The sequence below is a fragment of the Syngnathoides biaculeatus genome, chromosome 2 (assembly GCF_019802595.1).
Source record: "Syngnathoides biaculeatus isolate LvHL_M chromosome 2, ASM1980259v1, whole genome shotgun sequence".
Classification (NCBI taxonomy): Eukaryota; Metazoa; Chordata; class Actinopteri; order Syngnathiformes; family Syngnathidae; genus Syngnathoides; species Syngnathoides biaculeatus.
Genome location: NC_084641.1, coordinates 9,266,848 through 9,280,021, shown reverse-complemented (window position 1 = coordinate 9,280,021; position 13,174 = coordinate 9,266,848). Strand labels below are relative to the sequence as shown.

General features: G+C 42.0%; 1 protein-coding gene across 1 annotated transcript; it reads left to right on the top strand.

The window, feature by feature from the left end:
* Nucleotides 1-5,439: 5,439 nt before the first annotated feature.
* On the top strand, nt 5,440-12,101 carry ren (renin). Its single transcript, XM_061808180.1, has 9 exons — nt 5,440-5,581; nt 8,039-8,186; nt 8,386-8,509; nt 8,608-8,726; nt 10,048-10,244; nt 10,801-10,923; nt 11,001-11,142; nt 11,246-11,344; nt 11,432-12,101. The coding sequence occupies exons 1-9, from the start codon at nt 5,502-5,504 to the stop codon at nt 11,591-11,593; spliced, it is 1,194 nt and encodes a 397-aa protein (XP_061664164.1). The 5' UTR covers nt 5,440-5,501; the 3' UTR covers nt 11,594-12,101.
* The last annotated feature ends 1,073 nt before the right edge of the window (nt 12,102-13,174 follow it).

The following is a 13,174-nucleotide window of genomic DNA, read 5'->3' as shown; positions in this document are numbered from 1 at the left end:
CATCTGAAATAAATCAAACATTTACCTATTTTAAATTTGAACTGGACCAGTTAGTATTTTATTTTTCAAATCACGAAGGGTTCTGTATCAGTGATTGAGGTTTAATATTTTCTTGGTCTTGCCAGATGGGATAGAACATTTAGTGAGTCCAGGGTTCAAGTTTCTTTGTTTTAGAAAGACGATTTCCTTTAAGTCACATTTTCCTGAAGCAGCTCGGATTCACTTCACTCACATTTTGATGAGTAACTTAAAAAAACCTGCAGATGTAGTTATAGGTATATTGTCTTTAACATGAATCTCTTAGCAGCTACCTGTTTCAGCTTTGGAGTGTGGCATCTACGTATTTCTACACCTTTGCCCTCCTCTCTAAATCTCAATTTCTCTCTTTTCTTCGAGTTCAAACAAAGATCAACCTCCACAGTTAAAGACATAAGAACATCTTGGCTCCTGATGCTTGAGTTTTACTTTACACAACCGACTCCAAGGGAAACATGTTTCCCTTCAAAAAAAAATATGACACAATTTATCTTCCTTGAGTTGTACTTTTTCCCATGGCCACCGATAGAAAGGCCTCACAAGGGGTGTGAGGCCAGGCAGGAGTGACGTTAAGGGCTCTCTCCGCAATGTGGGAAAATGGCGCATTGGTATCTATTTAGCTTGTGGGCCAAAAGTCAGATGTCAAATGTTAGACTGTCCCCAATTGTGGGATAGGTACGGAGAGCTGAAATTCAAGCCACATTGGCCAATGTTTTCTATCATACTTGATGAAACGACTCCAAACAAACCACTTGACAGCTTTAGCCTTCACTCACGGCATTATTTAGTTCTAGGAACTCCACAGAGTTGTTTGTTCAGCTGTTTGTCCCTTTTGGAACATTATATATAGCACAGTGAACACTAAGTAGCTTTTAGCAGGTCATGTAGGCATGTGCTCCCCATAGACTGATGGAGTGAGAACTTGTTCCCAACAAAAATAATAGTTCACTTGCACTCAGTTGATGATTAGGCTTGTCGATTCTGCCATAACGAGTTTACTGACCTACATACATCACACACGCGCACACACACACACACACACACACACCCATACACACACACTCACACACACACACACACACTCGCACGCACACATGGCATGCACACATGGCACGCACGCACGAAAATTTACTTAACTAAATGTTAATAGTACACTACCTTCCAATTCACAAGTATTTGCTTTGAAATAAGAAGTAGTGGTGAGACTTCCATCTATCTTCGACTGCTTTTCTGAGGTTGCTTTAGCAGAGAAGCCCAGACTTCCCTTTCCCCAGCGGCTGCATCCAGCGCTGCATCCCCAGGCGTTCCCAGGCCAGCACGATACGGAATCTCACCAATGTGTCCCCGAGGTCTCTTTCTGATAGGATGTCCGCTAAACTTCTCACCAACCTGAGAGGCATCCAAATAAGATACCCAAGCCACCTCATCTGTCTCCTGTCAATGCGAAGGAGCATTGGCTTAATTCTGAACCCCTCCCGATAACCGAGCCTCTCTCCCTATTTCCAAGGGAGAGCCCGGACACCCTGCGTAGGAAACTCATTTCAGTCGCTTGTATCTGGGATCTTGTTCTATCGGTCATGATCCATACATTATGATCATAGGTAAGGGTAGCGACGTGGAGCTTTACTTTAATTAAGAGCTTTACTTTCGACTTAGCTCCTTCTTTACCACAATGGACTGATAACAGCAGTAACACCAGTCTGGATCACTGCAGACGCTGCACAGATCTCAGATCATCTCGTGTTCCATTCTTCCCTGACTTGTGAACAAGATACTTGAACTCCTTCCACTTGGTCCAGGATCTAGTCCCTGACCTGGAAAAGGCATCCCACCTTTTTCCAACTGAGGACCAATGTCTGAGATTTGGAGCTGCTGATTCTCTTCCCAGCCACTTCACACCGTTCTAGTGAAGATCACGGCTTGACGATGCTAACAGAGCCACATAATCTCCAAAAAGCAGTGATGCAAAACTGAGGCTTGCAAACCGGACCTCTAACCAAGAGATTGGAGAGCCCACCTCAGAGAACTCAGACTTTGCTTCCTCCTTGTTCACCTTGACGGCATCCCTCACCGTAAGCGACAACCAACGGGTTCGTGATTTGCCGCCACGATAAGCACCAAACACCTTACAGCCAGAGCTCTGGTCAGCCGCCTCAGCAATGGAGGTGCAGAACATGGTCAACTTGAATTCAATGTCCCCCGCATACTCTGGAACATGAACAAGGTTCTTTCAGAGTTGAAACTCATTCTGACAGGGGATTCTGCCAGACGTACCCAGGAGACCCTCCCAATACTTTTGGGCCTGCCATCTCAAACCAGCGTCTTCTCCCACCATTGGAGCCAACTCACCACCAGGTGGTGATCAGTTGATAGTTCGGGTCCTTTCTTCATCTGAGAGTCCAAGACATGCAGTTGCAGGTACGATGACACAACCATAAAGTCAATCATCGAACTGCGACCGAGGTTGTCCTGGTGTCAAATGCACACGTGCACAGCTTTATGCCTGAACATGGTGTTCGTTATGGGCAATCAATGGTGAGCCCTGAAGTCCAGTAACAGATCACTGCTCGGATGTTGATCATATGTGTGGGGGGGACGGGGTGGTGGTGGTGGTGTGTGTATGTGTGGGGGAAAGCGTTCTTCTCAGTCACACCCTTACAGGTGTCACTGTCATTGCCCATGTGAGCATTGAAGTCCCCCAGTTCCCAGTGGGAGCGCTCCCCAACTCTTCCTCTAAAAACTACAAAACGGTTGGGTACTCTGAACTGTTGTTTGGTGCGTAGGCACAAACAACAGTCAGGACCCATTCCCTCACCCAAAAGCGGAGGGAGACAATCCTCTCGTCCACCAGGGTGAATCCCAACATTCAGGTCCCGAGGCAGGGGGCAATAAGTACACTCACACCTACTAACTGCTCCTAACTGGTCTCAAGAAGACTCGTACCAGAGCCCAAGCTGTGTGTGGAGACAAGCCTGAGTATATTTAATCAGGATTTCTTGACCTCACACACCAGGTTGGGCTCCTTCCCTGCCAGAGAAGTGACATTCTACGTCCCTACAAACAGCTTTTGTACCCGAGGATTGGATCGCCAAGGTCCCTAACTTCAGCTACCAACCGGTTCATACTGCACTTGATCACTATGGCCCCTCCCACAGTTGGTGAGCCAACGGGAAGGCCAACCAAACATGACCTTTTTGAGCTCCTAGATGCAGGGCCGGCAACCAGGCACTTGCCTTCGAAACCCCCCTCCAGGCCTGTATCCAGAGGCCGGGGGTGGCGGTGAACCGCATCGGGGTAAGGGAAGTTTAAATCCAATTTTTGTATTTGTCATAGGGGTTTATGGGACCCTGCTTTGTCTGGGTTTCTCACCAAGCACTGTTTTGCTGTGGGTGACCCTACCAGGAGCATGATGCCCCAGACAATTAAGCTCTATAAATATATTAGAAGATTTGAAATTAAATGCAAGTATATGTCTCAATAAGCTATTTTTTTAATTCAAAATAAAGTTAGAAAAAAAATTCAATTTCCATCACCCCACTGGGTACACTACCAGATGAGGAATGCAATTTTTAATGAGCTGCCCTAATAACCCTATTAAAGCGCTTTCAATCTTGGAAGCATATTGATTTTTGTTTTACTTTCTAGTACATTCCAGAAAAGTGGAAACCTTAAAATATACTGTAATTGGCCAAATGTAAATAACCCAACAGTTTACTCACCATTTCTACCATCAAAGATCCATCCATCCATTTTCTTCGCTGCTTATCCTGACGAGGGTCGCGGGGAGTGTTGGAGCTTATCCCGGCTGTCAACGGGCTGAAGGCAGGGTACATCCCAAACTGGTTGCCAGCCAATTGCAGGGCACATAGAGACATACAGCCGAACTCACAATCACACCTAAGGGCAATTTAGAGCGTCCAATTAATATTGCCTATTTTTGGAATGTGGGAGGAAACTGGAGTGCCCGGAAAAAACTCACGGAGGCATGGGAAGAACTTGAAAACTCCACACAGGTGGGTCCGGGATTGAACCCGGGACCTCAGAACTGTGAGGCCAACGCTTTACCAGCTGACCCACCATGCCGCCCCATCAAAGATAATAATAATAAAAAAAAAGGTTTGAAAAATTGTGAAATAAATAATTACCAGTAGCTGAATACATAAATTAATCGGTCTATATATATATATATATATATATATATATATATACATCCTTTTTTTTTGCTATGCACAGAAGAGGAAAATGTATCTGTGCTTGCATTCTGCAAAAACAATAAAGTTATGCATCAGCATTCTTGATATGACATGAATTAGGGAACAGAGAAAAGTTTAATGTGGGGTGGAGTGTTTATATTAAAAAATGTGAATAAATGTACCTATTTTTTTATATCTCTGATTAATGGCCTGATTAAAAAATGTGAACAAAGGTTGAAATAGAGGTTAGAATCACATCTTCAAAGTAGTTGCAAAACAGGAAATAAAACAAGATCTCACATTATGTGAGTAAAAACTATTTGTCATTCTTCCACCCTGGTGCTGTGCGTCATGTAGCCATGCTATCTTCTCCTGGAAGGTCTGCCCACAGTGACCTTATTTTCTTTGAGGTTAACCTCTGACCTCTACCATTGCTTTTGAGAACTCTCCCTTATCTCTTTACTCGACTGGGTGGTCAGTACAGTACCAACACATAACCACAGCCTGACAGCCCAGATACTGTGGGAAATCGTCCCAGGGGTAAAACCCACTGAGAGCAAGCCTGGAATGAATAGGCGTCGGCCGTGTCGGGTCTGTGCATCCCAGCAAGACATGCAATCCCAACAGGTCCGACTTTGCCAAAACCATCATTTTGTGCTCACCATGGGGCAAGCTCATTTGCCAACAATCTCAATAAAGATCTTGCAGTGAACTCACAGAAGCACACTGTTCCTCCTTGTACGGAAAACTTCTGATGAGAGGAAAACTGCAATTAATTTGATGTAACCTAAAGTGAATTAAATCCATTGAAAGCTTGATCTCCATTCAAATGTTGGCTATAACCACAGTCTGCACAGTTTCACAACAACAACAACAACAACAAAACTGCTCCCTGCTTTCTGACATAAGTGGGATCCATGAGGTCAAAGTGCAGACATCTCACTGGGCAGTCAGGGTTGTGTGACCAATGGGGAACCAATGGGGAAGTGCCTGGGGTGGAGGGCATCAGGGGGGCCAGGGGAGCAGAGTCCTTTTTTTTGAAGTGGTCATCTGTGGGAAGGCTCCCGTCCAGAATCACTGTCGCCTGAGGGTGAAGAGGACAGTGGCGATGGTATAAATCAGTTGGGAGGACCTGACGACTCAGCCAGTGCCTCAGCTTCCACCGTCATAGACTTACTATTTATAAAAGAAGCATTTTCAATCGTCTAGATCTAGCTTCCATCATTGGTCTTCAGTTTTTTTTTTTCTCCTTCCAGCTTGCTAGAATCTACCATGGCAGTGTCGATGGCTGCTTATTGGTTAAGTTTGGTTGCTGTGTTATGGACAGTGAGCACAGGCCATGCTTTGAGGAGGTAAGAGACTTTTTCTTTGACAGCAACTATTATATATATCTTGATACTGTTGATTCAGATGAACTGATTACAATGGTGCCATGATTAGTTGATGATCCAAGAAGCACCTGGCAAAATCCCACAAAATTACAGCAGCAAATATGAGATTTTGCCACACCAGTGTGTGGCTTCGTAAAGAGAGCTGTAATACACTCACTCTAAAAAAATAAAGGTGCTTCTGAGGTTGTACTGTATACTTAAATCCTAGTTTTATATTGCATATTGGCTTTGTTTAGCTGTAGGGTGTCAAACTCAATTTGGTTGGCAGATCACATTCACTCCAGTTTAATTACAAGTGGGCCAGAGGCAGTATATTTCTAGTTCAATAAGCTATAAATAACAATTAATTATTATTATTGAATGTTACCTGACAGGACGGTGAATGACTGTTTAGCACATCCGCCTCGCAGCTTTGAGGTCATGGGTTCAAACCTGAGTTGTTGCCTTCCTGTGTGGAGTTTGCATGTTCCCCCTGTGCTTGCCGTATTTTTTTTCCAGGTTCTCAGGTTTCTTCCCAGATTCCCAAAACATTCGTGGTAGGTTAATTGAGGACTCTAAATTGTGTTGATTATATGTGCCCTGCGATTGGCTGGCGAGATTATCCTGGGTGTGCCCTTTCACTCGTCAACGTCAGCAGGATAAGGCCGCAGCACACTAGTGAGGATTAGAGGTGAAGAACATGGATGGATGGGCAAATATTGTTACAAATGTTGCAAATCATGAGCAATTTGAAATTCCCTAACAAAAACAATAGCAATGTCAACAACATGAACACTTGGAACTTTCAGATCGAAGTGGCTCTGTACGCGGTTTAGAAAACAACTCTCAAACTCTAAAAAAAATCCTTTAAATTTACATACATTTCCAGAATCATCTTGCAGACTTGACAACCACAAGTGACTCATCGCATCATACAAATTAAAGTGGTAACCGCAGTACGCAGAAAGCGTGGGTAGTTATCCACCTACTTTGTAAATGTTTGCATAAAAATACATGCATGTTGTGGCAGTGCAATAAAAAAAAAATCACAAAAGGTTTCCACCATGCCAACGTTTTTTTGTTCTGAAGCTGTTGGCTCACATTTTGCGATGCTCAATTCTTAAATATTTCTACAGGAGGTATTTCCACAGCTAAATTGGCACGTCATTTTACATGAAATTGACTTATTTTGTTCCTGAAACTTGGGATATTTTAGACATTCTGAGTGCGTTTGTAGCAGATGTTGTGAGTAGCAGCCAATTTCAGAATGTCATTGAAAAGGTAAGTGGTTGTCAATGTGTCCAAATTTAGAAAAATAAAATCACTTTTATGGAAAATTGCAGCATGTGTTCTCTATCCCCACAGCCTGGCTTCCAACGGTCAGTCCTGGTTGGTCGGTTCTGGCCCGTGGGCTGCATGTTTGACTTCCCAGCTTTTGATAACACATTACTTTAATCTATGTCTCATTTTGGTCAATCTTGTATTTTTTTCCACATACGTGCCATGAGTCAGTCTCCACTTGGGTCTGTTATTTTTAAAAAAATGAACCATCAATCTTTCTTAATCCAATGTAAGTGTTGAAAATAGTTTGTGTTTTTTGACAAGTCATATTTTAGGGGAAATAAGGACTTCGCCCAACGTCAGCAATATTAGGATTAATATCCAAAAATCATTTGGCTCTAATTTATTGCTATATCGAACAATTGTATAATGGTTGGTCTTGAACCACAAAAATTGGGTTCCTTCAAGCAATCACATAAAAAACAAAAGAAACACATTTTGCTTCTACGTAGGCGCTTTATTTCTTTAATGTATGTGCAGGTGTGACATAAAATATTTGTTGACAGCAAAATGGCACTCAGCTGGCCTGCAGAAGAAAAAAAAAACGTCAGGTGTGGAACTTTAAACTACTTTTCAGCCCTTCAGCATTCATCATTGAGTTTTACGTGTTTTGATACTACAGCCAAAGGAGCAATGTTCGAGGCATCTCGGTGTCCTTTTTAGTACAGAACAGAAATGTGTTTTTTTTTAAATTCTAGCTTTTATAAAGGGGTGCAAAATACAATCTTAGCCACCCCCTCAAAGAAACCAACATAGGATAATCATTTCTCCTCTGAAGAAAATGAAACCCATTAGGCAGAGCAGTGAGGACAGACCACAAATTAAACACTAAAAGACACAAAAAAGTGTAATGTTGTTTACAACTATTACTTGGTGGTTTTGCTAGGTATTTTTTTCTTTTGTTTTTCTTTTTGTTTTCTCAGTTGGGAAGAGTGCATTTTATTAGTTTCTGGAAGCTGGAATGATGACCAGTAATATCACAGGGCGCTGGATATGCCATCAACATGATCATTATCATCCTTTTGCATTGTGTCAGCAATCATGTGCTGTTTGTCTTGCTTCAGCCTTGATTTTCCTGCTTGTCATCACTGCTTCCAGAATAAGCCTGAAGAAAATGCCGTCTATCAGGGAGACACTGCAGGATATGGGTGTTTCAGTGGAGCAGGTGTTGACTGAGTTAGCGCAGATGAGCTCGCAAGACTTCAGCAACGGAACTGCTCCCACTCCCCTGACCAACTATTTGGACGTGAGTCAGTTTGGTCCTCACAGTGTTAAGGAATTTGTATCACATGCTCTCTTGTTCAGACATTGAAATGTCAAGCTTAACAAGACGACTGGGTTACTTCACAATTTTCTTGTTGTCTACATTGTACTGTCAGTGTTGAATGTCATGGTCCAGATGGGAATTTGTAGCACAAACACCATTTTTTGTTTTTCTCCAACAGACACAGTACTATGGAGAGATCAGTATTGGGTCTCCAGCGCAGATGTTTAATGTTGTATTCGACACAGGCTCAGCCAACCTGTGGGTTCCCTCGCAAAGCTGCTCCCCTTTTTCCACAGCCTGCTGTAAGCGTTACACACATGCGGCAGAACTGTTTACTTTGCGTGTGTATGTACATGCTTCCCATAACTTCAGCCGAGTCAAATGAACTGTGGCCTTTTAGTTACTCACAACAGGTATGACGCCTCCATGTCTCGCACTTACATGGAAAATGGAACCGGATTTTCTATCCAGTACGCCTCAGGGAACGTCAGGGGATTCCTGAGTGAGGATGTGGTTGTGGTGAGTTCAAAATTCACAACCTGTGCTGCCCATTTAGATGCTGTGATAAAATGATTTGCTTGGTTCATAAGTGTTCTTAAAGACGGCGCACGTGTCCAGAAGTGCCTGTGAGTTGACCCCAACCGGCAGCCACCATCAAAGCCAGTTTCTTATCAGGCGTATGCTCTTAGATTACAGGCAAATTGAAGGCCCTGCCTAATCATTTTATGTGGCCCGCAAAAGCAAATGGGCTGTGTCTAGTTCATGTTTCTTTCTAAAAGCTGTAACAAAATTGCAAATAGCTTGGACTTTTACTAAGGCTGAGATTATGCAAGTCTTTTTTTTTAATAGACTGGTGTCTGCTAACATTTTGCCTGGTAATTTGTTTACTGACTAAGGCACAAAAAAAAGAAATTATTCTTCACAAATCTTTTTAAGGAATATGAAGTAAAATATATGCTTTTAAATATGATAAAGTTTCATATTTCACAATGATATCCTAGTAGTGACACAAGGCAGGTGTGGCTTTGAGTCCATTTTAAGGGATGCTAAATGAATGAATGAATGAGTGAATTCCAGCACCCCATAGATTTTTGAGGTCACCCAAAAATGTAACATATTCAAATAACCTAAAAAAAAAAGTGTAAAACCAAACAATACTTGGTTGAGACATAATACTTTGACAACAAAAATACAACACCCATGATTGCTTAACAAATGTTTTGATCCACCAAACCCCTCCCAACGGTCCCTAACTGGGCTCTGAGTGCTGTACTTGGAACAGTTAATGGGCTGCCATCCAGTGATATTGTGTAAGTAATAATTGCTTTATTGACACTTACAGTTGAAAATTATACAATGGCTACTTAAAACAACCGCATCACCTTTAACTACAAGCCTAATAATACCACATAATTGGAAACAGTACAGATAGGCTGACGAATAGTATGTATGTGGCGGTGTTATAGTGGGTTAAGAAAATGATATCTGAACACAAATGGTGCAGCAAGAGATATATACCAACAATATAAAAATACTCATCAGGATGCATTGTTTTATTCTCTGCAAAAAACAACTAATATTACTCTGGATTACTGAGGCACAAGGTCAAACTGCTCTTCGTTTGTCTGCATGGATTGATCATATATCCGTCCCCGGTGGCGTAGTTACATACACCTGAAGAAGCCGCAATGAATTAGTCATGATATACAAGCTGTTCAATTCTCTACATTCTATTCAATTATGTTATTGTTGTTACATATATGTTATAAAGTGTGATTTTGAAATGTGTCCGTCAGAATGACTTGTCATTCTTTTCATCTTGTCATTCTCTGCCTTCAAGGTGGGTGGGATCCCCGTGGTGCAGGTGTTTGCTGAAGCGACCTCCTTGTCTGCCATGCCCTTCATCTTTGCAAAGTTTGATGGCGTCCTGGGGATGGGCTACCCGAATGTTGCCATCGATGGTATCATTCCAGTTTTTGACCGCATCATGTCTCAGCATGTCCTCAAGGAGGAAGTGTTCTCTGTTTACTACAGCAGGTATGTCGACGTCAGCAGACCCACTTACAGTGGTACATTTGGTGGATTTTTTTTTTGAGAGGGGACAGAAATGCAATCATCCTAAATTAAGGCTTAATTGTGTGTGTAATCGATTCTAAAGAATGTAAATATCACCAGTCAGAGTCATATTACTTTGTATTACAATCATATTTGACTTTTTTAAAATACAAAGTCAAAGAAAAAGTATGCGTAACGAACAAGTAACAAATAATGTTTGATTTTTTTTCCCAAACCTGGATAAAAATAACTTTTCCTTTCGACAATCAAGAAGTCAGGCATGATCATAAAAACCAAACAAAAATCGAATTCTATACCTGTGGTTGCTATCACACTTGAAGTACAGTATCAACCATTTGATGTGGTTCTGGTAAGAGGAGAGAAAAGTTTTCCTCAAAGAAATGACAGATCAAAAGTGTGCATCTCAAACAATTTTGTCATGGAAAGGAAGCAAAATCCTTACGATGTTGACATTGATATATAGAATAGCTCACGTCATTATTTGAAAGAATCCTGGAAACGAGTGTACTGCTTTCAGGGACTCACAACATTCACCCGGTGGAGAGCTGGTGCTTGGTGGCACAGACCCAAACTACTACACTGGGAACTTTAATTATATGGACACCAAAGAGATGGGCAAGTGGGAGCTAGTGATGAAAGGGTATGTTTTCATCACCGGATACCTCCAATAGTTCACGCAACATCTGTTTTACTGTCCATTTGTTCATTTGTTCATAGTGTTTCTGTGGGAACAGAAATGATATTTTGTTCAGAAGGCTGCACAGCTGTTATCGACACAGGCTCCTCTTACGTCACAGGCCCAGCCTCCTCCGTTTATGCCCTGATGAAAAGCATCGGAGCACAGCTGGATGAAAGTGGTGTAAGGGTTTTTTTTTACATCTACAAAATGTTTTCATAATGAAAATATTTGGCCTTTCCTATGCCCTGCCAATCATTTCCCCATAACTGATGTGTTCAATCAGTACAAGGTTAACTGTGACAGCGTGAAGACTTTGCCAAGTATTGCTTTTCATCTCGGTGGCCACGAGTACTCCCTCACTCACGAGGACTATATTTTGCAGGTAAGTTGGACAGCACATGCTGAGTCATTCGAATTTATAGTACTATACTGTATATTGTCAGTCATGGATGATTTGCTATGGCTCCAGCAATCCCAGATCGAGGGAGATATCTGCATTGTGACCTTCAGGGGCTTGGATGTGCCACCCCCTACAGGTCCCATTTGGATTCTGGGAGCCAACTTCATCGCCCGCTACTACACAGAATTCGATCGTCGCGGGAATCGAATAGGCTTTGCTATAGCAGTTTAACAAGGCTAAAAAGTCAACGCTATTTTCGACTTCCTGCTGCTGGCCTTTCACTTCGGTGGTTCAAAAAACTGACACGGCCTATTTAGGATTCATCCACCATCATGCTTTGCTTCTTTGCATTTCTGCCGTCTTGTTCTGGAAAGTTTAGCTACACTGACCACCTTCAGTTCCCTATTTATAAAGGTGTGAAAGCCATTGTAAACTGTATCCGTGTGTCTCACCCGTTTATGTCAAAATGAAATAAAGCGGTTGGCGTTCCGATGGATGAAGTTCTCTGTTAATTTGTTTCAGGAGGTTCTATAAGTTGAACAAATAGCTGGTCGACTGTGACTGACACAATACTGGCTTTATTTCAGCCAGCATCTAATCAGTCTCACATCTGTGTTTCCATTGCATATCCCTCCATGCCTGTCCAGAGCTTTGCGCAGCTCATGAGTACAGTAGATTTGGCGGACCTGAAATGAGGATCATTTGGGAAAAAAAGCAGAAGTGACTCCAAGATAAACAATAAAAGTGCATCTTTTCACTCATGTCGCATATTTTGTTTGAATGGTGCAAATCTAATCAAATGACATGGAAATCTAATGTCCAGAAATTGTTTGCCATGGAGTCAATCTATCGTCAGTACAAAGCAACAATTTTCTCACTTGACTGCTCAAAAGCACACACTCATTGTTAAATCAAGTTTACTTATCAAGCCTTAATCACAATAGACCCAGAAAGGGCTTCGGGAGCCCAGAGTGAAGAAAAATTAATGACGTCCCCGGTCTAGAAAAGACGTTGACATTATTTTGGAATTTCCGTTGGATGGAAGTGAATTTTGTTCATTTTCATGGGCTTGAGCAGGAGTGGGAATGATCATCACCTGGAATGAAAACCATAGTATCCACTCATGGTGACTTTCAAGATATTAATAAACGTGTACATAAAAACAAACTCAATTGGCTTTCAGGATTCCCACGGCTCCTGTGGGTCCTGTGGGATTCCTTCAAGAAAATAGTGAATTTCACTGTTAATTGGGTAATTTGACAGGACCAAGGGCAAAAGTGACCAGAATCATAGCTCACTATGACAACAAAGTCAACGGGAGTGGAGTCCATGGTTTATAAAGTCACCTGTGTCTAAGGTGCGACAGCCAGAAGACCAAAATGGAGTGGGATTACATAACGAGTTGAATGCCTTATGAATCAAAACGGGCTCTCTGAGGCTAGCAGGCTGTTTGAAGGTAATTATATCTAGGCTACGCCATCAGGTATGCCCGGCACATTTATTTGGCTTCAACTGAAAGATGTGTCCCTCTGGGAAAGGCAACCTCGGAGGGAGCAAAATTGCATAAATCATTATTCATCTCTATGCTGATGACCTGAGCTTCTGTCCATGCGGTGGTGTGGGCAAAGCTAGCAAGCTTAGCATCAAAATGTTTCTAACCCTCTCACAACAGATTAATACAAAGGTGAAGGGAAAAAGGATAAATGTAGCTAAAAAAAAAAAAAAAAAAAAAAAAGAACTTTGAACATACTGGGCCCTTCAGAGTGTGAAGATATTGTAAAGTGAAAAGATATTCAAAAGCATAAAAGCTTA

Coding starts and splice junctions, on each gene's coding strand:
- ren (XM_061808180.1), top strand. CDS start 5,502: ATGGCAGTGTCGATGGCTGCTTATTGGTTAAGTTTGGTTGCTGTGTTA. Junction 5,582..8,038: donor ACAGGCCATGCTTTGAGGAG/GTAAGAGACTTT, acceptor CACTGCTTCCAG/AATAAGCCTGAAGAAAATGC. Junction 11,345..11,431: donor ACGAGGACTATATTTTGCAG/GTAAGTTGGACA, acceptor CTATGGCTCCAG/CAATCCCAGATCGAGGGAGA.